Raw genomic sequence first — 26,489 nt, 5'->3', positions numbered from 1 at the left:
GATAAAGTAAACGCTAAGAGGCCTTTGGAAACTCATTTCCAACTTGCAATGGAGCTTGTAGCTACAAGTTCATTTGTTTAGACTATGGACTTTGTACTAACAGACCTTTAGTCGTTCTTATGGATGGAAAGCACTAAAAGGAACAATTGAATCATGCTAGATACTCATCTTGCATCTGTGACTCATGTAAGCTCCTTGAGTGGAAAAAATCCTCTTATGTAGTTTTGTACAAAGACATAGAGATCAATACTCTGAAATTTCAATCTGACAAGTATGGATTATTTTCTGACCTGAGATTTTATTCCATTGTCATGTTAAAATTTCTGTACCTGGAATCATGCCACTTACTGATAAAAGTGATACTTATTGTTTACCATTAATTTGTGCTTTATGTGTGTGCTCTTCATCATCAATATTGTAGTTTCTGTAAATGAAGTGGAAGCCTTGTATGATCTTTACTAGAGGCTGAGCAGTTTTATAGTTGATGATAGCCTCATTTATGAATCTTCTGAGAAATAGTGAATCTATTTTAAACCTTAATAATTTACATGATCATTTTTAGGCTTCCATGTGGCTGTCTGCTAATGAGTGACTATCATGCCACTCCTGCATCTAGTTTGAATCAACAGGTGCTTCTAGGTAACAATGGAGAGCTAGCCAGATCACTTTATAGACAGAGAGTCAAAAATAAATGAATTATGCTGGTAAATTCATTTTGATTCATATTTCTAGTGAAGCAAGTTGCTGGTTCTGATTAGAAGTGAATTTGTCCATGCATGGTTCAGATCACACTTGTGAAAAGGATGCTTCTTATATGCCAGAGTAGAAGCCTTTAGCAAAATGCTCGCAGCCTTCTGTTATTCAGCGCTATAGGTAAGTTGCACGTTTCATACAAATCAATTTATGATCTTTGCTTACAAATTTATTGCATACTGCGAGAGATATGAAGCCGGATCATTTTGTAGACAGGGGGTATGTCAGTATGTGTCATTAAACTTCTATAACTTCTCCTTTTCAGAGGAATGTGTTGCAAAATGTGATTAGATTATGCTGAAGGAATGCACTTTCAGCAACTGTTTCATTGGAATTTCCTACGTTGCGGGTCATTGAATTTATGTTATTGTAAACGTTTTTTTTTTTAACTCGTGGAATCTGATTGCAGCAGGTTTTTGATTTGTTTGATCTCAAACATAATGGGGTACTCAAAATTGGAAATTTTGTATAGGCACTCTGTATCTTCCACCCCAACTCTCCTGCAGAAGACAAGATATTATGTAATAAGCTTATTCAGTGTTCTAAACCTTAATCTTTTTGGATTGAAGGAGTGATGATATCCTTTGCAAACTATTATTCCTAGATAAGAAGCTAGTTTTTGGTTTCATTATTTACTTAGCTATCTTTCCAGGATCCTTTTCTTGATTATAATATACTTCGTATAATACTACGTAATAAATAAAAATAAAACAAAAAAAACAGCCATTGCTCCCTATACTTGGTAGCATTTTTGTGATGCTAATTTACTGAAGAATATTATTGTATGCTATATTGAACTGAAGAGGTAATCTTCAGGTCTTTCTTTTATTCTGACATTTATTTTCACTTTGAAACTTAGATTTCTTTAACATGCTCCTAACGAGACTTATAAGTTTGCCATTATACAAGATATAATCAAGTTACACTGGTTTAATACTCCTCAAGATACTCCATAATAGATTTATTCATTCTGTGATTCACGAAGAAATTAGCATATATACTGTCATTAAGTCTGTTTAAATTATTCTTCTGGTCTCCTAGTTTTTGTAATTATAATCTTCACAGGTGATCAAGCAAAGGAATTTCGAAATGTTGTCATGGCTATAAAACTACCAGATGATATTGTTGAAGCAATATTGGAAAAGGTATTCTCATATTCACATGGAGCTGATTCTGTATCAGCTTTTATATTTTCAATGGCCAACAGGGAATGAGATTTATATGGTGCTGTTATATGTGTAGGCCTTCATCGAAGCAGATTCCAATCTAAATGGAAGGATTGACCTAGGTGAATGGAGTGGCTTCGTGTTTAGGAATCCATCACTGCTGAAAAACATGACGCTTTCTTATTTAATGTACGTCTTTAATCACACATCTATTAGTATAGATAATAATAGACGGTTTTCTTTTCTTAAAACATCAGTGTTGAAGTTTAAGCATCAAACTGATCAAAACTGTAATGAAAAACCGTGCTGAAGCATGGAAGATCACCGGCTACAATGTAATAGCATCAGGTTGAAATCAAATCCTTAGGCAGCTTTTGTTCAGAATATTGCCCTGCACGGAAGCATCATTCCATCAACCTAGCTATTGTATGGATATCGACAACAATTCAGATTTTTATATGGCTGTTTGTCAATTGTCATCAATTGATTAGTTGGTTATAATGTTATATATCTGTACATATTCTTTGTCCTGAACTTGTGATCATAGATTTGGCAAACAGGAGAATATATACCATCACTTGTTGAAATGATCATTGTGAAGATATACAGCACATCCCTACGTTCTTTTATGAAAGTAAAAAGATCAAGCATGAGCTGCTAAATTAACATCTTTGAAGAAAAAGGATTGATATTTGTTATAAAGGAAGAATCAGATTCCTAACAAAAACCATATAAACACGCAACAAAGTCACCTGGCCAAAAATATTTTAGGAACATTTTGACGCTGATCAGTCAGCGGTTATAAGCTAACCATGTCAACCTCATACATTATGACAAAACAAATAACGAAAAGATAATTACCAAAAACATACTTCCTCCGTTTTTTTAAATGCAACTTTGACCCACACAGGGCTTTATGAGATTTAGCTCTTTTTGTAAAACCAAAAATAAATAAATAAATAAATTGTGTAAGTGAAATTTGTTAAGGAAATGAGGATTAAAAATGATAACAAATTGATGGTGCATGAATGTTTTATGTAGAAGGAAGGGATGTGAAAGGAAAAAAATATACGAGTATTAAAAAAAGTACTTCCTCTGTTTTTATTTACTTGCAACACACCTTTTGACATGCATTTTAAGAGAGATATTAGACTAGGTAAACGGATAAATTAAATTACAAAATTTTACCACCGATAAGAAGAAAGGGATAAGTTATTACGGTTAAAGTTTCATAGCTTAACTAGATTAACTCCCGTGCGATGCACGGATATAATGAAAGAATTTATAATTGTTTAAACTTCAAATACATATCAGTCAAAATATGTAAAATCTTTGTATTACATACGATATTATTAACATAAACCAAGCTATAAAAATTAAAATAATATAAACAAAAGAAAATTCATGTCTACAATAAAATTTTGCAAACTTTATAATTAGATGGAGTAATCACATATTTATAAAAGGTTGATATTTGTTTTCCTTAAGATTTTTAAAAGAAATAGTATTGAAAACTAAAAAGTTTAATGTACTGTATTAAACTACTTTGCAATCAATAGTTAGATTTTACCTAAAACGAAAAAAAAGTTTAGGCGGGAAAAAAATGAATGAGAAGCTGAAACGTGTACAATTTGAAAAAAAATAATGATGTCAGCGGTTGTTAATATTTATTTATAGATTATTTCGTTTACCTAGTCTAATCACCTCCTCGAAAAGCATGATAAAAGGTGTGTTGCAACTATTGAAAAACAGAGGAAGTATAATTTAGGGTTTGATATGATTTTACAAACTATGTTTATAACAATTGGGTAATTTATAACGTAACCCTATGAGTCTATGACATTATAAATAGAGGTGCATGGAAAAATCTAATTATATTTCATTACTAGTTAGGACATGTAACAACTTTTTCCGGACATTCTAAGAACCTAAGATAGCATATTTGCATATGTGACAAATAATTCCAGATAGAGGGAACAACCGATTATATAACCCATTAAGGAGTAATACAAAAAAGAAGTAATAGAAAGATTTACAGTAATAACCCATTAAGCCAAATTTCTGACTTTCCATATATTCTGTATACAATTGCTGCAGAGTCAGAGACCACCTTCCTTCTAAACAACTGTACCTTTGTGCTGCTTTTCCTTTGAATACTTGATGAGAAACCTCTGAGCCTTATGTTACTATTTCCAACCATCTCATAGTCTAATAGTTCATGCTACCAATTAGGCATTTGTCCTCAGAACAGTCACAGTTATTCACAATTTCGTAATCTTCCTAGAGCAGTCAGCCAACAAATAAACCAATGGGTGGCTGTTGCATGAAAGAGAGGAGTAAAAGTAAAGATTCAGCTGTTTTGGCAGCTCAAACTCATTGTAAGCTACAATCATTTCTTACTCTATTCGATCATATATATATACATACCCTTTTTGAGTTGTTGATCTAAGTTTGATGGGTCAAATTACAGTTAGTGTGACTGAGGTGGAGAACTTATACGAGTTATTCAGAAGGTTGAGCAGTTCAATCGTTGATGACGGCTTCATTAGCAAAGTTAGATTTACATCATACTTCAAAATGCTTCGATCTTCTTTCAAAGAACGAGTAGAAAGTGTATAAACATTTACCATATTTTTCTTCGGAGTTGATGTAAGCATTTTTACGTGCAGGAAGAATTTCAAGTTGGGTTGTTCAGAGACAGAAGAGAACAAAGTATTTTCACTGACAGGGTAACACTTATCAGTACTCACCTGCTTTTGATAAGAGAAGTGCATTCAGCATTGCCAAGATCCAATTACTTGCATTTTAATTTTTTGCTCACTTTTAGCAGATGTTCAATCAGTTTGATTCAAAGCATGACGGGATAATAGATTTTGAAGAGTTTGTCCAAGGTTTAAGCATTTTCCATCCAAATGCACCACAGACTGAAAAAGCTACCTGTAGGGTTGTCACTTCTATCTCCATGATCAATTAAGATTATTTGCTCCCTGCTGCATGCATTTGGTTGACAGGTTTTAATGCTTTGTTTCCAATGCGGCAATATATCAGTCACATTTCAGCTATACGACATATGGGAAACAGGTTACATAGAGCCCGAGGAGGTTTGTTGAAGTGAATTTTCTTACAGTTTACCATCAAATATCTGCAAGCATCATTAATTTTGAGAAGGGCACAAAACAATCACAAGAATTTAGTTTTTATATGGCATAATGTGACAGGTGAGAGTGATGATTTTGGCCTTTCTAGACGAGTCTGATTTGGTCCTTTCAGACGACATCATCCAAGGAATAATTGACAAGGTCATCATTATGCTTGCCTAATAGTTAGAAGCAAATCATGATATCACAGATCTAATATGATTTTCATCCTTTTGTTTCCATAGACATTTGAAGAAGCAGATTCTAAAGGTGATGGGAAGATTGATATGGAAGAGTGGGAGGGTTTTGTGGCTAGAACTCCTTCCATACTGAAGAATATGACAATTCCATATTTAAAGTATAGTTTTACAGTTTGTTCAATTTCACCACAAAAGATTTAATGTGTGACATTGACATTGCTACCAAAAATCATTATACTTGTCTTCATTTTTACAGGGACATTACAACAGCATTTCCAAGTTTTATGCAGAGGAATGATACAGACGAAAAGATTTACTAAGAAGCATATATGAAGAACAATATTATCATATATCTATGTAATTCTCAAGAAACTATACAAAATTTTCTCCCATAGGAGGGTGTTAGTGCAGAACTCCAGAAGCTATGCAGTATAATATACTTTTACCAATTATTGTCACTTGGAAAACAAACACATGTATCTTGAGGTTGCAGAGAGAAGCACCTTCAGAGCGAGATATATCCTCCGTGTTTATCTATCCAGAAGAAAGCATGTCCTTCATGTTCATAGGGTAGCACATATTTGAATGCAATCCAGACCAGATATTATCAGCCAATATCGAATTGACTGCAGCCGTTGGATGAAACTGATCCCACCAAATGTGGGTAGAAGCATTATTGCAAGCCATTTCAGGAGACAAACACATAATCCAGCCCCTGTATCTTCCTAACCCACAGCATGCATCAGTTGTAACTTGGAGCCCTGCATAAACCAATTATTTATGGTTCAGTGTTTTGAGAAGCATATATGATGGTATTGATCAATCAGAAAGATGTAATGTTTTACATTACCATAATGTTCATGGTTCTGTATGATATCCATAGCACCTTCATACATATCACAGAAAATGATTTTGGAATCGGAAAGCTCCTTGTTTAGCTCCTGAATCATGTATCTCATCACAAAATTGAACTCCATTATCATGTTGTTGATTTCTTGGATGCACTCCCCGTTCTTGCTTCTGTAACGCCATAGGTAGTGAGGAGCGCATCCCATAGGTGCAATTCCCATTACCACCACTTTCCTCACATGTGCAGTGTGTAGATTCTTTTAAACCATATGTTAGGAAAACAATCAGTAAATATATCAATCTGTATAGAGTTCCCAAACCAATCTACTATGATAATATATTTTTATTTTTATATGAAACTACTAGTATGATAATAATCAGAATTACCTTGATTTCCTGCTTCAATGAGGTTGAAAGGAAATGGTTGAAACTCCAGGGACTGTACACTGATTGGATACCAGATACATTTTGGAGATAGAAATGTATGTAGTCATTGGTTCCAATAGAAATATAGAAGATTGAATCAGAGATGAGACGCACTGCAGCATCTTCACCCATGCTCATCATGAACAGCAGAAATGTATCAGTGGCCTGCTGTATTTGCTGAGCTAAGGAGACGTGCTGTCCCTGCAATAATTATTTCAGAAAAAGATCAGTGGATGTCAGATATCAGGATGCAGTAATTTGGGCACTGAAAGACCTATGTTTCATGACCCAAGAAAATCCATAAAATAACACATGGTCATGTTTACAACCTGTTGATGATCTTTCAAGGAAACATTACAAAGTAGTAAACGATTATACTAACAAAATCCTAGGAGCATCATCTGCATCATACCAAATAACACATACCTTAAAAACTCGACTCAGGTGACAATACATATTCTACCCTATTCTATTTGCCATATGATTAATTACTTGACTGCCATAAATCACTGCAATTTGCAACCACTTTTGTTTTTGTAAGAAACTTAAAAATGCATCCTAGATTTCTAACACACCACTAACAGGTCTAACACAGAGTAGCCTACTTTAGCTTCACAGATAACAGTTTTGTTATGACATTACGCAGTGCACAATACATTTACAAATTCCAATGATGAAACTATAAGTCACTGTACAAAGTAAAGGTAGTCGAATATTCATTTCCTTGTCAGTTAATCCATTTAGGTGCCGATGTTCCCTAGATTGCCTAGACTAAATTTCAGCCAAACATGTTTAATTTCACCATATTTTAGCAGAACAGTATTAAATGATTAGTCCTGCCCATTAGGGCTTAATCTATGTTCAACCAAAAAAGCATTAAATAATTAGTTTTAAAGCAAATTAGCCAGAAAATTAACTTTGTATAGGTTTTTACCAGATCTGTTCCACTTGAGAAAATAATTCCAGCTCCAGCAGAAGCATAATTCACCCCATGAATCATATCATCAATGCTCCCAGATTGTCCTAGATAAGTTGGCACAAATGGAAGCCCTAATCGCAATGCTAAACAGCACGATAATCCAAGTCAATTAATCAGTAAAATGAAAGAATTCTGAAATCTCAGCTACTAAAAATCCTACAAAAACCCCACCAAATTAATTCCTTCATAAACTATATAATCCCTCAAAAACCCAGAAAGTAAGCATGATTTATTGATGAAAAATTCATGAAAAACCCCAAGATTCATAAACATCCAGAAGTAAAATTCATCAAGAAATGGAAAATTACAGATACCCAGAAACAAATTTCAGCTTAAAATCAAAATCAAGAAATAACCCAGAACTTAAAAGTATGATAAATAAAACAATCATGGGTTAAATTGAAAATTAATACCTAAAAAATCAACAGGAATCCTGCCATTGCAGAATCTTCCAGTAGGTTGATGAGTATCAAAGTCTCTACCATAAGGAAGGCGGTCGGCACGAGCGAAAGTCCCAAGAAAGTTATTGTTCCCGCAATCAACAGAAGAATCTCCGAGCACGAATAACGCCGGAACAAGCGTGGATCCATTGGCCGGCGACGGCGAAGTGGGTGGTAAGGAAAGAGGGAAGTGGATGTTCATATTGTATAAGTCTTGGAAGTAAGTTTCGTCGATTAGTTGTTGTGGGTATTCAAGGGAGTTTGCTGAGAGTGTGAAAATGAGGAGAGTGAGAAGAGAGAAAATGGAGCTTTTGAGCGCCATTGTTGAAGGAATCGAGAAACAGAATAAGTTCTTGGCGGGTATGTTACTATGTTTAGACGATGATTGGAGATTGAATTTGTTGTGAAGAAATGGGAAGAAAAAAAAAAGGGTGGGAAATTGGGATTTTGGGGTTTGTTTTGATGTTAAGAGCTAATTACCCTTCATTTTTTTTTAACGGTAAGGAGAAGAATCTTGACCAAACCTCAAGTTAGTCACTTTGAGAGTGAGGGGGAAGGGTAAAGGATCTCCACCCCCAAAGTGCCTCTGGTGGGATTGAACTCCCAACCTCAAGGTTGGAAAAAAAACCAAACGTTAGCAATATTCAATTAATTTATCTGACAAGGGGGCCCACAAAAGCAATTGATTGACAAAGTTTCGTCAATCAAGCTGATTGCCTGGGGCACCATCTTATTATTGCTACTGTGAACTCGTGAAGTCAAACAAAGGGCAATTAGATCAACAAAATAATTAAAAAGGTTCGTTTGACATCACTTTGGTTTTCTATTTTTTAAAATTATATGATATATGTCATATAATGAATAAAAAAAATAGTCATATTTTTTAAAATCATAATGATTTAAAAAATTGACAATAGAAAAGTTAAAACACTTTTTTCTTGTTTTTTTTTTCGATTTTTTGTTTTCAAAAAAACTGAAAACTGAAAATTGAAAACAAAAAACAATGCCAAACATGCCCTTAAATAATGTTTAACGAAAAATATTGTGTAGAACGGACTCATGTGAGTCCGTTCTATTACGCGGCCCGCGCTCGGCCCGTTTCTTTAAAGTTCAGCCCGCGCGCAGCCCGATCTTTAAATAACCGTGGTTTTTTTTTTTTTTAAAAAAAAAAACCCAAACCCGACGTCCCGCCTTTCTCCTTCTTCTTCTCACCCACGTTTTCTGCATTCTCACTCCATTTTCATCAGTTACACTCCGAATTAACTGTCGGCTTAACTTCACGTTTCCGAATTATTCGCATCACTACTTCATTTTCCATCTTTAATTTTATTTGCATGTATTTAATTTTTACTTCTTTTATATAAACCCTAACTTTTGTCATTTTCGACTCTATTAATGGCTGACATTCCGTCAATTAAAGATTCTTCTCCTTTAAAAGTTTATGTTAAACGAAGTAAACAAGCACGAAAACAGCAGAAGACAGTTGCAATGGCTGAAAGGTTTATTATATTTCAGTTATTTTTAGGTTGTACTGTTTTTTTTAAAATCCATTTTTATAAGTTATTATTTCGTTCTGTAGGGTCGATTCAGAACCTCCATTGAAGAAGCGTGGTCCTAAACCTGGTTTTAAATGAAGTCGACCTGTTAGGTGTGAAATTTTGTACTTGTGGTTTTAAATAGAATCTTTTTTCTTTGGAAACATACCATATCTGATTATTATATTGTAATTTGATAATAACAGGATTTACAATTAGTTTGTCAGGAATTGTAATTTTTCTGTCAGAAATTAGCTTATTCTTCTGTGATAAATCATACATATGCCAATTAGCTTGTCTTGAATTTGATTATTTTATTTTGATAATAGTTTATGTTTTCCAGGATTTAGGTTTTTTTGGTCAGAAATTAACTTCTTTTTGTCAGTATTTAAATTATATCAGTAAGGAATAATATTTATTCAATCCGAAATAAGATTACTTTTATCAGTAATAAGATATATATGTGACACATTACATTAGTTAGGAATAATAATTTTTTCATCAGGAATAAGATTATTTTGGTCAGAAATGAGTTTATTTTTGTCAGGAAAAAGATATTTATGCTCCGAAATAAGATTATTAATTTCAGGAATAACATAATTATTATCATGAATAAGAATGTTTTATATAGCTCTCAATTTTAATGTCATTTTTTACTTTTCAATTTTTCAGTTCTCTTACTGAAGATGATATTTCAGACTTAGAGCTTGGTAATAAATCTGGTCTCAATCATCTTTGTCAAATTCTGGAAGATTTAAGTGATAAGCAAAAGAAGGATGTAACAGACATTGGTTTTGGTGGATTGTTTCATATGAATTTGAAGGATAATATTAGCCATCAGTTGTACGGTTATTTAGTAACTCATTATAATCCCAAGGTAAGAAATGTGATAGTTGGTAAAAAGGAACATGTTATTCATATTGATAGTTTTGATATTGCTGATGTTTTGGGTATTCTTTATACTGATCTAGCTGTGAAAGAGATTTCAAAAAACAAGAAAGGATTTAATCCTGATGACAATTTGAAGTTAGAGTGGAGGAAGTTTTTGTGTTTGGATGTAGAAGATGAATTTGAAAAAGGAAATGACTCTGGAAGTAACAAGAAAAAAAAAAGAGGAAAACTGGTGATGAATCTGAAAAAGGTTTTCAAAGAGTAGTTCAAACTAAGAAGAAGAAGACATATGTCAATTTTCTTACTAATCAAACATTGTTTGAGAAATATAGAGAGGGAGGTTATGAATTCAAGAGACTCTTTGTTATGTTTGCTATATCTAAATTTTTGGCTCCAATTGGTGACAAGTCCCCAAATTTTAACATTATCAAGTCTTTGGAAGATGTACGTTTCATAAAGACTTACAACTGGGCTGGTTATGTGATGGATTGGTTATGTGATTCAATAGCAGACTTTCAGGCTTATGTTTTGAAGAAGAAAGCAGGACAAGTATTGAAAATCAAAACAAGTAAATGGTTGTCTGGTTGCATTTGTAATTGTTTTTTTGCAAAAGTTTGAGTTTGGGACCACTTTAGATAGGAATCCATTTGTAATGAATTGGTCTTGTGAAAGTCTGAATGAGAGGATTAAAGCCGTTGCTAAAAATATCGATTACGGTACTGTGAAATTGTATCCTCATACATTACCATTACAGTATGCTGGGAAAAGTGAACATGAGCTTCTAAAATCTTTTCAGTTGGATAGCATTGAGTTTAAACTTGAAGATACTAGTGATGAAGATTCTGGAGAAAATAAGGAAGGTCAGGGTGTACAATCTGCTACCATTGATTTGAAAGTTGAAGATGACAAAGCTAGATATGTAATGTACAGGATTCCTAAAGAGTACCCCACTGATGATGAGATTGATAAAATGGACATTGATGTAAGTTTAAAATCTCATCTTTTTATTAATTTTGTAAAGTTTTTTCTTCAAGAATTCATACTGAATAAGCTGCTGTTATGTACTAGCTCTTTTTGTCAGGAATTAAGTGATTAATATAGAATAGAATATAATATGAATGAGGATTAATTATAGTCAGATATTAGTTTAGTTTTATCAGGAGTAAGAAATTTAATATCAGGAAATAAATTATCTCAATCAGCATTAATATTGTCACTCAAAAATTAAATTACTTATATTAGGAATATGATAATTATGGTCAGGAATGAAATTATTTTAATCAGTAAAATAAGTTATATCTCAATTAGGAACAACATTATTTCAGTCAGAAATTAGATTACTTTTATCAGGAATAACACAATGTTACTCGGGAATATGATAATTTTAGTCAAGGATGAATTCTTTTAGTCAGGAATATGATAATGTTAGTCAGGAATAATATTGTTTTTGTCAGAAATTATATTACTTTTATCAGGAATTAGAATGTTGTAATGCCTTTGTAGGTAGGATATTTTATTATATTTTACTCATTCACTCTTTATTCTTTTTTTTTTATTAGGCTGTGAAGAAGAAAATGATGAAACTTGGTCGTGACTTGAAGATCGTATCAGAGAACCAAATTCACTGTGCTATTGACTTGAAGGATGAAGCAATAAAAACTTCACAAGAATCACAATCTCAAGGAGAAGATGATGTATATTCCAATCCTCAATTCTTAGCAAAAATTGATGAAATAGTGTTAGCTGCTATGCAGAGCAAAAAGTTGACCACTGATTTGGATAATTTTGATCTTAAGCTTAAGACTGATGAAATTGTAAGTTTAATTACCATTATCATCATTTTATATATGAAATTAATTTAAGATTTATGTTTGACATTAATATTTATTTGATATAGGTGAATAATGTTATTGCTGATCTTAATTTGGAGAAAGACCAAAGTCAAGATATACGTGAAAGAGATAATTTAGAGGGTTCTAATAAAGTAAAAGAATTCAATGTAGAAGAAGAAACTAATATACCTGAAAGTGGTATGCCTGAAGATATACCAGAGAAAAATACAGATGAAGGCAACTTCTTGACTGGTGTAGAAGATGGTACTGTATATTCTGAACCTGGCACAGCACCATCAGAAAATATGGTTAGCTCAGTTGGTCGGGAGGGTGTTCTTGGTTCTACAACCATGGTTGGTCATGAGTTGGTTACAAAATCATTAGAAACTTCAACATCACCTCCTAGAACACCAAGGAAAGCCAGGGGACTCAATGAAATTTATTCTACTGGTTTGAATGATAATCAGGCTAGGGTTGTGCAAGAAGGTAAGAATTTTTCCACGGGAGCTGATTCTATGCCAAAGTTTCAATTAATTACTCCTACTCCTCCTTCTCCTCAATCATCTTTACTACCATACCAAGAACAAAATGCTGAAGTTACTGAAGAAGAAGTTCCAGTAACTAATTAAAAAGAAAGAAAAATTGACAAGGATGATGACAGTACATCTAAGGTCTAATATCTGTATTTTATTTGAATTATTTATTAAAATAATTATTGTATTTAAATTTGATATTTTATATAAATAAATATATATTTTTTATTTCTGTAATACATATGTTTTCAGGTTTTTACTAAATCTGATGATGTAATACATAGTAAAGTTACAGAAGAACATCATTTACCTATTGATGAGGTGCATCAGGTAATTTTTTATGTTATTTTTTTTCATGAATTAAAGTATTTTGGTCAGAACTTAGATTTATTTAGTCATGAATAAAACTCATTTTATGATAAATTTGTTCGTTTCTTATTGTCAGGAATTAGATTTTTTTTCATTTATTATATAAGTTTTGTCAGTAATTTAAATATTTTTGCCATGAATTAAAATATGCCTGAAAGCAATAGGGTTACAAATCAGATTAAATTTATCAGGAATAAGAATATTTTAGGCAGGTATTAGATAAGTTTGGGCAGGAATTAAAATATTTTTGTTAGGAACTAAATTATTTCAATCAGGAATAAAGTTGTTCTTGTCAGATATTAGAAATTAGCTTATTTTTAAAACTAATTATTATTTTTGATTAAAGTATTCTTATTACAATATGTTTTTAACAGGAAAAAGATGTATTCATTCAGCTATTAGATTACCTATATCTGAAATAAGAATTTTTGATTCACGATTCATATTATATTTATATAGTTTATTATTGTTTGGATTTAGATTACTTTTGTTTGATTTTAATACATTTTATTTTTCTTCCAGAAAGGTCAGCCTAGAGATACAACTATAGTTTTAGATTTAATGAGAAGTAAATATGTTGTAAAGGAGTCTGTTCTAAAGGAATCTGATCCAATTGCAGTTTTAGAATCTCCTACTTCTGGTAATGCTGAACCAATTTTAATAGATAAAACTCCTACTCCTCTTATTGCTGCTGATTTGTCTCAAGATGAGCTTATGGAAATAGGAACTCAGCCTCCTAAAACACACATTCAATTAATTGATGTAGAGAAAATTCCTACTGGTGCAAATGATCCACCTGAAACTACCTTTATTGCTGCTGATACATATGCTGAAAAAAGGGTTGAGAGATGGCAATATTTAAGAGATAAACAACAGTTGGAATTGCAGGCTAATTTGGAAGCAGCTGGTGATTCAGGTTGGGTATATCCGCCTATTGATAAGATTCCGATTCAAAATCGAGAAATTCTTGTCTCTAGGAGTTTGCAGGAAAATAAGCCTCTGTATCTGAAAAATTTAGGTGAGCATGAAAGATACATGTGTGACTTCCTCTTTTTAAGGCAATATGACGAGGAGAAAGAGCTAGATCCTACAGGAGAAGATGAGGGAGTTAAGTTGCGAAACAACAGCCGGTATGTGGAAGATACTGGTACTGTTATATGTCAATTTGCCACTGAAGATATTTCCCAAAGCGATATTATTTTGGTAAAAGAGGAATTCTGTTCACTGCGTCCCTCTGTCTGGGTTAATAGTGCTATTCATGATGCTTGGGCTTCTGTGCTGAATATTGAAGAGAGCAAAATAACTGACAGAGATATGTTTCAGTACAAAAGATTTGTTTTTCATACTGGAGTTGCTGTGAGTTTTTTTGTTTTACTTTACTTATTATCATTTGAATTTTTATGTATATATCATAATATATTTTTAAATCTTTTGTATTGTAGGAGACTATACAGAGATATATAACAAAGAGAGAAAAATATAAAAAAGAAGTGAAGTACATCAAAGAACAAGAAAAAATTTTGAAATCTTTGGAAAATGATCCAGAAGAATATGCAAAGTTTAGGGATCAGTTGACAAAAATGGAGCTTGAGTTAGAATTGAAAAAACATGATCCTCATGATGTTTATGTTACCATTGATAAGTGGGTTAAACGATTTCCAACGCTCAACATAGCTGAAGTAGAGTTGGTAATTTTTAACTTTATTTCTTGTTTTACTTGGGTAATATATTTTTATTTTCAGGTACTAGCTTTTAAAGTCAGGTATTAATTTATTTTGTCATGTATAACAATATTTTCTTTAGGAATTAAACAGTCTTAGAGTTAGAGTTTTGGATTTAACATTTTTAAGTTTAACATAACATAGGTCAGGAATCAAACATTACAATATTTAGTCAGGTATTCGATTATTATGATCAGGAATAATTTTGTTTTAGTCAGGAATTACTATGTTTTAGTCAGACATTAGAGAAAATATCTCAGGTATTGTTGTATTTTTTCACGCATATCAATTTAAGTCAGAAATATGATTGTTATAATCAGGAATTAAATTATATTGATCAGGAATTAGAAACTTTTAGTAAGGGATTATAACATCTAAGTCAGATATAATTATTTTATTGTCAGATATTAGATAACTTATGTCAGGTATTAATGTATTTTTGTCAGGCATAACAATATTTTCTTCAGGAATTAAACAGTCTTACAGTTAGTTTTGGATTTAATATTTTGAAGTTTAACATTATGTACATCAGGAATCAAACATTAGAATATTTATTCAGGAATTAGATTATTAGAATCAGTAATTATATATTATTCTTCATGAATAATCATGCTTTACTCAGGTATTAGATAATTCATCTCCTGAAATATTGTATTTAGTCAGGCATAACAATCTAAAAGTCAGAATTGAGGAACTTTTAGTCAGATATTAGACGAATTATATCAGGTATATGTCTATAAGATATAATAGTTTAACTTATTTTTTTTTTTGTTTTGCAGATAACCTTTCCCATTTGGTACAATAATCATTATACTTTGATGGTTTTCAATTTTATTCCTGGTATAACTCCACGTATAGATTGGATAAATAACAGGACCGATATTGATCGAAGTCATTTGAATGGAATAGATAAATTTTTGGTAAGGTTTTGTAAACTAACTATCTCATTCTGTTTATTGAAAATTACACTTTTCAATGCTTATACATACATATATATATATATATATATATATATATATATTTACAGATTAGAGCTGTTTCCATTTATTTGCAAAAGAATGAACATCCATTAGGGGAAAAGGTTACTAGTTTGCTATGGAATACTCCATCGTTTTCTTGGAAGAAAAGCACAGAAAATTATGATTGTGGGCCTTTTGCATTAATGTGTATGCAAAAGTATACTGGACTAGATGGAGGACTTCTTGATTTAAAACTTGTAAGTGTTTTTTTTTTTTTTTTTGATATTTGTTGTGATTTATATTAATTATTTTTTAGCGTTCTTAATTTGTATTTTTGTATAAATTTCCAGAAGCAAAATCGGAAGTTGTATAGATGCAAAACAGCTTATGATTTGGTTAACAGAGAAGACAATTTTTTGCGTAAGAAATTATGGAATGATTGCATTGCCTTTTCTATTTCCAAAGACAAAATTTTCAAAGCTCAGCCTGCAAGGAAGAAGCTTGAGGCTCAATATGAGAAGCAAAAGGATGCTATCGAGAAAGAAAAAGAGAGGAGATACAAGATGGAGCAGCAAAAACTAAAGGAAATGCAAGAACAACAAAATATAGTCAATAGTTAGATAATTTTATTTTGTATATATATTTCCTTTTTGTAGTTAAATATTAGGTTTGTTTTGGTTGATAAATTTTGTTTTTACAGTTATTTATTGACAGGCTAAAGTCGCATCACCTAATCAAAAATAATTACCTAAGTCCACTAGCTTATGCAGATAGGGAAGTAGGGTCGAATCCACAGGGAAACAAGTCTTTCTACTCCTAATTAATTATTATAATCTAAATTATTAAAGTAACCAATATTTGTTGTGATTATAAACTATACTACGAAGATTATGAGTAAGGAGAATAATTAAGGAAGAAATCAATAATAATAAAGCCTAGGGCATAGGTTCACTAATAAACAATATTCCAGGGTAAAACACAATAATCAATCATCAATGCATTAATTAATCAGATCATAAAGGGCTTTCGCTACGTATTACAATCACAAGATTAATTTACCGGTATTAAATCTCATCTCTCGAATCTCGACCTAACCATTTATAAATTAATCTGCCTATTGAAACTAAACCTAAACATCAATTCTCATCTCTCGAATCTCGAATCAATATTGCTAAACTCATACAATTAAATCTGGCCAAATCTAATTGCATAGCATTAAAACAATCAATAGGAAATCAATTAAGCATTAATAATCAACAATCATAAAATTACCCTTTCATATTATTTATCAGATCCCCAAAAACCCTAGAAGGAAAACTACTCAGACATAATTAAAACTAAGCAAAACATAATATTTAAACAAGACATGAAAGAAAAATAGAATGAATAAAATACTGAGATTAATTAAGAGAGAAATCGTACCAAGACGGCGGAATTACAATAGAGTTGAGGAACAAGAAAGAAAATAAAGTCTAGAGAGAGAAAGTTGAGTAGAGAGAAGGAAGAGAATAAAAACTAGAGTAAGAATAATGAAGAATACCCCTAATCTTGCCTAATAATAACACATTAATACTAAGCAAGACAATCACCGCTAAACAAAACAAATCGGAAATCAAAACTCCCTAATTCTACACGCGCCCGGTCGGGCAAGGGCTCGCCCGACCGGGCCCGCCTTTTTTTCCTCTTCAAATGCTTTCTCGCGCCCGGTCGGGCAGTGGCTCGCCCGACCGGGCCCGCCTCCTTCCCTCAGATGTCTTCTCGCGCCCGGTCGGGTGCGAGCTCCGGGCGCGGGACCCTTCATGGTGCTGCTCCGCCCCGCCCGGCCGGGCGCGCCTTTGGGCGGTGCTCTGGTGGTCCGGGCGAGGCTCCTTGGGCCTCGAGGCTCTTCCTTGGGCTCTCCAACTTGGCCCAAACGCCTCATATCTCCAAAACTGAGCCCTTAGTCACCGATTTGCTACCTCCAATCGGTCTTGGGCTATCGAACGTGGTCGCGGTCTTTCAATACTTGTAGATGCTCCTCGAAAAACCCGGGAAAATGCTCCAAGTACGCAAATTCCTACAAAACTCAAGCAAAACTACCAAAGCACTGGAAAACACAAATTAGTAATAAAAGTGGCTCGTAGGAGCCAAAAACACTACTAATTACGACCAAGGGACGAGGATAAATATATATATATAATGAACACATCATTTATATATGTATATATTTTTTAAAATTATCAGTCAGGCATATATGCTTGTTTTTGCATAAGTTAGATTAATTTTATCAGGAAAAACAAAAGACAGTTAGGACATAGTATTCAAAAAAATAAGAGATTTTTACCATATCTGATTATTATATTGTAATTTGATAATAACAGGATTTACAATTAGTTTGTCAGGAATTGTAATTTTTCTATCAGAAATTAGCTTATTCTTCTGTGATAAATCATACATATGCCAATTAGCTTGTCTTGAATAATATTAGTCAGGAATAGTATGATTTTTTTTCAGAAATTAGAATAATTCTGTCAGGAATAATAAAATTTATCAAAACTTAATTTTGATTATAAATATAAAATATCAAAATACAAATATAACTGAAGAAAATATAATATTTTTTACAAATATTTTTAATGAATAAAAATTATTTGATGAATGTCTCAATATTAAATGAGTTGTGGATTTGGAGTTTTTGTACCAAACTCATTTAGATCTCTAGTTGTTGTACTTCTTCTTTCAAAATGTCCACTAATTCTTTTGTTTTTCTTTGGCCTTCTTTTTATTTTTGGTCGTTTTGGATCTTTTACAGCATCCCTTCTCTCTTGTTCTTCATCAAGCTCACGAATTTTTTCTTCATTTGTTTGGAACATTTTTCTTACAGATTTGTACATTTGTTCCAAAGCAACGTCACATAATTTTGTTGCTTCTTCGTCCCCTTGACATATTGTTACAAGGTTGTAGAAATTCTTTGTTATTGATTGCCTCCAAGGAGTGTTTATTAATGAATGATCCGTAGTTGCATTTCCTAAAATCAAATAAAAAAAAAAGATTACTACATTTTTGTCATAAGATAATATTAGTCAGGAATAAATATATAAATATTAGGAATAATATTGTAATTGTCAGTAAATACAATAATATATCAGGAATAAAATTATAATGTCAGGAATAAAATAAGTTTGGTCAGGAATAAGATATGTTTCGTCAGGAATAACAATATTGTTTTCTCCTTGAGCCATAAGTGTTTTTGCATCATGAAAAGTTATAAAAATCTGAAAATTTAATATATTTCATTATGAAAAAGTCATACAAATTTAACTAAAGTCATGAAAAGTCATATAAAACTGAAAAAAGAATATAATTGCAACTTGAAAAAGTCATACAAATCTGAAAAAACTGAAAAAGTCATATCATTTCTAAGTAATTTATTGCATCATGAAAAAGTCATAAAAAACAGACAAAAGTCAAAATTTCTTCTGTTAAATTACATGTTAATTATTGCTGTTCATACATAACTGTTTTCTATTTAAAGGCTGTTTAAATCAAGTTTTTCCTATAAAAAGACTTAAATTAACAACCTCTATTGTTTCTATATAAGGTTGACTCATATATCATTAAATTTGCTTTAAGTTATATTTTTGATCTTTTACACAATCTTGAAGATAATGGCTGATTGCTATGAAAATTTGGCAAAATGTTCGGTTAAGTTCAGATCAACTTATCGGCTTAGTTTGGTAAATACATTAAACTTTATACTTATACATTTGTTTTGTGGCTTAGTAAATATTTAATGTTTTCATCCTTTTTTGTGTGTTTTTTTTTTTAATTTCAGCCACTTCCTGCAGATTGGAAAGGTTTTCTTTTAAAATTCAGAGGTCCAGTTAGAGTCTATCGTGGGAATAATGGCAGATTTTGGGAGGTTAGAGTGTTAAGCGTACCACAAAATACAGGAACATGTGGTGGTTGTTTTATTGATGACGCATGGACAAGCTTTGTATCATGCAATAATATTGTTGAAGGAGAAAGACTAGATGTTTATCATGATAATGATTCAAATTTTTACATTAGAGTTTTTAATGCTGATGGTAATGAGAGGGTTCCTACTGAAGCCGAAAATGGTATTAATGTATAAGTTTTTCTCTTAAGATTATGTTTGTAATAAATAAGTTTATATTTATCAGAAATAATAATATTTGTATCAGGTATAAGATTATGTTTGTTAGGAATAATATAATATTTGTCAGGAATAAGTTCTTATAATTAGGAATAATAATACTTTTATTTTATATTAAATTAACAAATAATAAATTTTAAAAAAACAAAGTATGTACGTACCTGATTCATTCTCATCCCATATCATTGATTTAGCAAGCTTTGTCCAACGTTTCAGAATGTATCTCTCTGGTATAGCATGTATGCTGTACATTTGCATTATCTTAAGGATGTGAAAGCACAGCAATCCGGTTTCTGTGAAGCACATACAAGAACACAAAAACTCATTGTTTTGACAGTGATATGTGACTTGATAAGTGTGCTTATAATCTTCTTCAAGAGAAACATCAAAGAATTTGACATAATGCATTGAAGTTGGCTTTTCTCTTGCATATGCTCCTAGACTTGTGTCAAATTCCAACTTAAAATCCTTGTATAAGTTTAGAGTATAAACTTCAGCAGCATGTTTTAATATTTTTGTTGTTGTTTTTGGTTTTTCAGTAGTGCATCTGAAGTTGTCACTCTTTTCAGTGCTTCTCCATCTTCTCACAGTAGCTTCAAATATGTGAAAGAACTCCAATAGTTTAGTGGTTCTGTTTGCCTTAAATGAAATTGCTCTGTTTGTTACTTCTACTCTTTGAGACGAAAGAATTCCAGCAGAGAAAATATCCTTGCTCAATGCTGTGCACCATTTTTCTCGTAGCCCAAATAACCTATCAAACCATTCTTTTTTTTCTAATCCATGCTTTTGAACCATCTTGTTCCAGCAATCTTCAAATTCAGATTCTGAATCACAGCCACTTAAGCACTTGTGAAACATATTTTTGAATTCAGGATTGTTTTTTAGAGTTCCAAAGTGTGATACAAAATTCTTTTGCAAATGCCATAGACACAGTCTATGTCTTGAATTTGGATACACCTGCAATAATAATAGAACAATTTGATTATTTTCTTCACTTTTTAACATTTTTATATCAGAAATATGATTATTATGATCAGGAATTAAATTATATTGATCAGGAATTAGAAATTTTTAGTCATGAATTAGTGAATCTAAGTTAGGTGTTGTATTTTTGAAAGGGATTTTAATACTTAGATATTAGTATTTTATAGTCATATATTAGATAATTCATGTCAGGTATTTTAGGTATTATTAGCCAGGAATTAGCACGCTATAGTCAGATATTAGATAATTCATCGAAGGTATTGGTGTATTTTAGTCAGGCATAACATTCTAAAAGTCATAAATTAACAAGTTTTAGTCAGATATTAGATACCTTATATAAGATATTATTAGATATTAAATAGTCAATTCATGATGTGAATATTTTGTATCGTACTTTAATTTTATTTTTTTTGTTAGTGTATATTTTTTCATATTTTTTTGAGTTTAAATTGGTATGTTTGTTTTTTTTTTTCAGGTATTAAATTATGATAGTCAGGCTTAAATAGTTTTTGGTGAAAATTAGTATATTTTAGTCGGGAATTAGATTTAAACTCTCATGTAATCGTTTATTTTTGTCAGAAATTAAATTAAACTAAATTCCTTATATTACAATATTTTATATTAGGGCTAAATAAAATACGTGGTCAAATTAACAGCCAGGAAATGATGAATTGATTGATTGAGAATAAAATTACTTAGGGAAGCGCACAAAAATAATTGATTTAAGTTAATTGAGTATTATAAAAATCATTTTTTCCAAAAAATCTATCCACCCTTTCATATTTTTCTTCTGTACTTTAAAAAAACCATCCATCTCCAGAGCTTCAACAAAGGCGATTTAGTATTTTCTTATTCAATTTCTATTCGAATTCCACAAAATTGCAAGGTATATTGTTTTCTCTATTATTTTTATTGTTTTTTAATTAAAATTAAGTTGAAAATATTATTGGTATTCTAGGGTTTGGAGTGCTATGTTGATCATCAGTTTTTTTTTTCTGTAGTCATACAAAAACTGTTATAATGTGTGGAATATATGTATTTTGTTAGTTCTGATAGAATTTTCGGCTTTGTTACTCAAGTAATTTGATGCTTAGAATTGGTTGATGTTCATTGGTTGATGTTTTAGTAAGGGATTATAACATCTAACTTATATATAATTATTTCATAGTCAGATATTAGATAACTTATGTCAGGTATTAATTTATTTTTGTCAGGCATAACAATATTTTCTTCAGGAATCAAACATTACAATATTTATTCAGGAATTAGATTATTACAATCAGGAATTAGATATTATTTTTCAGGAATTATTTGCTTTACTCAGGTATTAGATAATTCATCTCCTGTAACGTTGTATGTAGTCAGGTATTAGAATCAGGAATTGGTTGATGTTCATTGTTAGTATTTTTTAAAAGTGAGCATTTTTTGGTTTGAATTATTTTAAATTGTGGTTGTGTTAACACCAAGATTATTGGGTGTTTTGTTAGGGTGAATGGACCCAGTAGACGACCCTCATTACATGGCTGCTCTAGAGGATGCCCCACATGCTTTATCTGTTCCTGAAATCTTATGTATGTATACCTTTCTTAAGTGCACCCCTCGAGCCCAAGCGATGTGCAATTGTGTGTGTAAGCATTGGAATGATCTGTGGTTTTGGAAAGCCTGGATTCCTAATGTTGTTAGAGCTAGACATGCCAGTGAAAGGTGGTGGATTGCAACTGATATTATGAGGCATAATGGGTATGGCTTTCATAATTCAATGGTTCAGGATTGGGCTGAGTTTCTGGATGGTTTGCGATGGCTATTTAGGGATGAGGAAGACATGTGGAGTAAGAAAAGGAAAAGGGAGGAAGCTATTCAACCTGGTGGGCAGCAGAAGAAGATTAGGCTAGAGTAGTGATGTAGATAGTGCTAGGTTAATTACCCTGTTAGTTGGTTTTTGCTTAACTACAGGGCAGTCTTTTGTATAGTAACTGACTCTAAGTAATTAATGCATGGAATTTTTTGCTCTTGTCATAGTTTAGTATGACATTGTTCTTTTGCTTTTGTAAGGCAATGTCAGTAGTATGACAAAGTGTTAATGTACTTATTTGACAATCATTAATGAAATGAAGAAATTGAAATACTGATTTTGACTTAATTTTGGTTTTGGTTTATATTCTGTATCTTTTTATTGTTTATTCTTTTTTGTTACATAATTCTGATGAATGGAAAAACTTACCTCAACCAGGAATAAAATTCTTTCAGTCAGAAATTATATGAATATAAACAGGAATAAGTACAATTTAGTCAGGAATTATACTAATTTTATCAGAAATTAAATTATTTTTGTAATTAAATATATATTTTTAATCAGAAATAATATTATTTATTTCAGGATTATTATCTTTTTCTTCAGGTATTAGATTATTTAGGGCAAGAGTTAAATTATATTTGTCAGAATTTATTTTTGTTGTTCTGTTAAAGATTATAATATTTAAGTCAGATATTAGTATTTTATAGTCAGATATTAAATAATTCTTGTCAGGTATTAATCTATTTTTGTCAGCTATAACTATATTTTAGTCAGTAATTAAATAGTTTTAGAGTTTATTTAGATTGGTTGTGAATAATTAGAGTTTTGGATTTAATATTTTTAAATAAGAATTAGATATTATTAGTCAGATATAATTTGGTTATAATTTCTTTTATGTTAGGCATTCGTCGATTTTAGTTTGCAAGTAAATACATTTTAAATTGATGATAAAATAGTGTCATTCAGGTATGAGATTACTTTTGTCAGGATATAAAACTTATTTAACAGGAATAAGATTGCCTTCATCATGATTAAAAGTTTGAAGTCAGGAATTAATAAATTTAAATCTATCATTAATATCTTAGTCAGTTATTGCATTTTTTTCATAGGAATTATATTATTTTTGTCAGGAATTAAATTATAGAATACAAATCACGTATTAAATTATACAACACAAATATTATGAAGCTAAAACTGCTTACCTCTGGTATGGCGTTGCTCATTGCAAGATCTTGATCAGTGAAAATTGATTTTGGTTCAATTCCACACATTGACTTTTTGAAAATTGAAAGCAACCAAACAAATGTTTCAGTCTTTTCATCAGTTATGAATGCACATCCAAACATTGTTGTTCTCCAGTGATTGTTTATACCAACAAATGGAGCACATATCAACCCATATTTGTTTGTTCTGTATGTTGTATCGAAGATTAAAACATCACCATAAGCTTTGAAATCTTCAAGCATTTGAGAGTCACGCCAAAAATAGCTCACAACATTATTTTCTTCTCCAAATTTCAGTTTATAAAAGAATGAAGGATCTTGATCTGCTCTTTCTTGAAGGGTGTCTAATACATTCTGCATGTCTCCACCTTCAACCATACTCATTTTCACCCTTGATACATAGTTAAGGTGATCTCTCTTAGTATGACCTACACATTCTTCTCCTCCAACTTCATTTCTTATATAATTATAAGCATCCATTGGTTGAATACCACTCTCAATCATGCTCTCAATTAGCTCACCCATTGGAGCTGATATTTGCCTTTCTGATCTTAGATGATGTCGTTGAACTGTTATTACCAATTCATGATTATGTTCCAACTCATGTGTAAGAACAGTAAATCTACCTTCTGCATTTTTCTTGAAACGAATATGAGCTTTGCATCCAGTTCTTGTCTCATTTACTTCCCTTTCTTTTCTCTTTCTTTCATCAGTTTTACCCAATATAGGTATTTCTACTGAATTTTGTTCACCTGCAATCTTCATTTTACCCTTCGTCTGTCCTTCCTTAGAACATCTAAAATAAAACTCATACAGTGAATCATTATTATCTCTTCTCTTTGTTGATTTTCTGACGCTAAAACCAACATATCTTGTATGAGCTTTGTATAAAAAATATTCATCATTATAGTGTGATACAGTATAACCTGCTAAACATCTACTTATGTTTTCATCCTTGTCATATTTGTAATAATCTGCAGCAAAAGTTAATATAAATTACAAAAAATTGAAGAATTAAAATATTTTTGGTGTAAGAAATTATAAAATTTCAGTCAGGAATTAGAATATTTAACTCAAGAAATATATCACTTCAGATAGTTTGTAAGGAATTAAAGATATACAGTCAGAAATTACATTATACATGTCAGGTATTACTCTGTTTTCAGGAATTTTATTTTCAGCAACAACATCTTTATAATTACAGAGCATTTAATTATTAGTTGCTTGAGTTTGTAAAATATTTAATATAGTTGATTGATAGTCATTTATTCTTACCCTAAACGCATTGTTCTTCATTTATCTTTTAGTCAGGAATTACTTTATATATGTCAGGTATTACTCTGTTTTTGTAAGCATTGAAATATTTTTTCTCAGGAATTAAACTGTTTTATGAAAGTCAAAGTCTCAGGAATTTGCATGTTTTAATGAGGAATTAGACAATTTATGTTAGGTATTACTCAGGAATCTAATTATTTTTCATCAGGTTTAATATAATATTGCTCATGAATTGGTATGCTTTAGTCAGGACTTAGATTATTTTAACACTGCATAAATCTGCTAATATTTTTAATTTTCAAACAAACATACCTATTATATTTGCAGCATCTTCATCTCTTTCTTCATCATTTCTTTCTTGATTGGTGTTCTCTTCTATAATTACATTATATGTTGCATTCATTCATTATAAATCGAAATTAACAACAATCTGAAAAGAAATTAGCCTGAGTTGCAAATTATAAGTCGAAATTAACTCGAAATTAAATGTGATCTAAAATTAAATTAACATTGCATGCAAATTAAGTATAATCTGAAATTAAATACGATCTGAAATTTTGAAATTAAATTGAAATAAATTGTACCTTTTTCGGCAGTAATTGAGATTGAAATTGATTCTATAGGTGAATCAGATTCTTCTTCAATCATCATTATGTTGTTTGATTTCTCCATTTTTTTGATTTGAATTTTCTGAAATTTGAAGATTTGAATGCTCTGAAATTTGAGTAAATGAAGGAGTTGTTAGTAAGTTTCGCGAAATTAATGCGTTCGCAATTTGAAGGTTTGAATGCTCTGAAAATGACGGCGCTCGATGTTTGAGAAAAAAGATAAATGATAAAAAATTCACACATTATATAAAATTGGGCGCGGGCTTTGATCGGGTATCTCAGGCCCGCGTCCTTTTGATTAAGAGCCCAGTCTCACATGAGTCCAGTCTCACACAAAACGCTTTCAATGTTTAATTAAGTTGGTTTATTGTAACAATTACTATAATAATACTTTTTTTTTCCCTAAAAAAAAAAAGATAAAATAAGGGAGCTATTTGAAAAGGCCTAAAAATTAGTGGTACCATTTGGAAAATCTCACAAGCAATGGCCCAACGCACCACGACTCAGATAACCTAAAATTTCCTTCCCTCTTAAGGCTTTCTCTCTCCTAGGGTTAATGGTTTTATTTATCTGATTTGGCCGCAATAAGAGAAAGGGCTTTCGAGAAGAGGGAAAAAATGGTGGTGGAAAAGAGAAGATTATTGAAGAATAAGATAAT

The 26,489-nt window shown here is 31.3% G+C and overlaps 3 protein-coding genes across 3 annotated transcripts; 1 reads left to right on the top strand and 2 right to left on the bottom strand.

Moving 5' to 3' along the window:
• Positions 1–4,227: 4,227 nt before the first annotated feature.
• LOC145566875 (calcineurin B-like protein 3) lies at positions 4,228–5,576 on the top strand. The gene is made up of 8 exons (XM_081626154.1): positions 4,228–4,297; positions 4,390–4,472; positions 4,589–4,648; positions 4,750–4,858; positions 4,968–5,020; positions 5,138–5,218; positions 5,302–5,414; positions 5,513–5,576. The coding sequence occupies exons 1-8, from the start codon at positions 4,228–4,230 to the stop codon at positions 5,574–5,576; spliced, it is 633 nt and encodes a 210-aa protein (XP_081482280.1).
• On the bottom strand, positions 5,473–8,363 carry LOC145569219 (GDSL esterase/lipase At5g08460-like). Its single transcript, XM_081628573.1, has 5 exons — positions 7,924–8,363; positions 7,466–7,593; positions 6,493–6,732; positions 6,107–6,362; positions 5,473–6,017 (listed from the first exon to the last, which is right to left on the bottom strand). The coding sequence occupies exons 1-5, from the start codon at positions 8,270–8,272 to the stop codon at positions 5,791–5,793; spliced, it is 1,200 nt and encodes a 399-aa protein (XP_081484699.1). The 5' UTR covers positions 8,273–8,363; the 3' UTR covers positions 5,473–5,790.
• Positions 8,364–18,438: 10,075 nt separating this feature from the next.
• LOC145566874 (protein FAR1-RELATED SEQUENCE 5-like) lies at positions 18,439–25,895 on the bottom strand. The gene is made up of 4 exons (XM_081626153.1): positions 25,808–25,895; positions 23,928–24,922; positions 20,108–20,903; positions 18,439–18,797 (listed from the first exon to the last, which is right to left on the bottom strand). The coding sequence occupies exons 1-4, from the start codon at positions 25,893–25,895 to the stop codon at positions 18,439–18,441; spliced, it is 2,238 nt and encodes a 745-aa protein (XP_081482279.1).
• Between the last annotated feature and the right edge of the window lie 594 nt (positions 25,896–26,489).

The sequence above is a fragment of the Chenopodium album genome, chromosome 11 (assembly GCF_948465745.1).
Source record: "Chenopodium album chromosome 11, dcCheAlbu1.1, whole genome shotgun sequence".
In the NCBI taxonomy this organism is placed as follows: Eukaryota; Viridiplantae; Streptophyta; class Magnoliopsida; order Caryophyllales; family Amaranthaceae; genus Chenopodium; species Chenopodium album.
The sequence above is the reverse complement of the archived record's forward strand: the minus strand, read 5'-3'. Positions and strand labels throughout refer to the sequence as shown.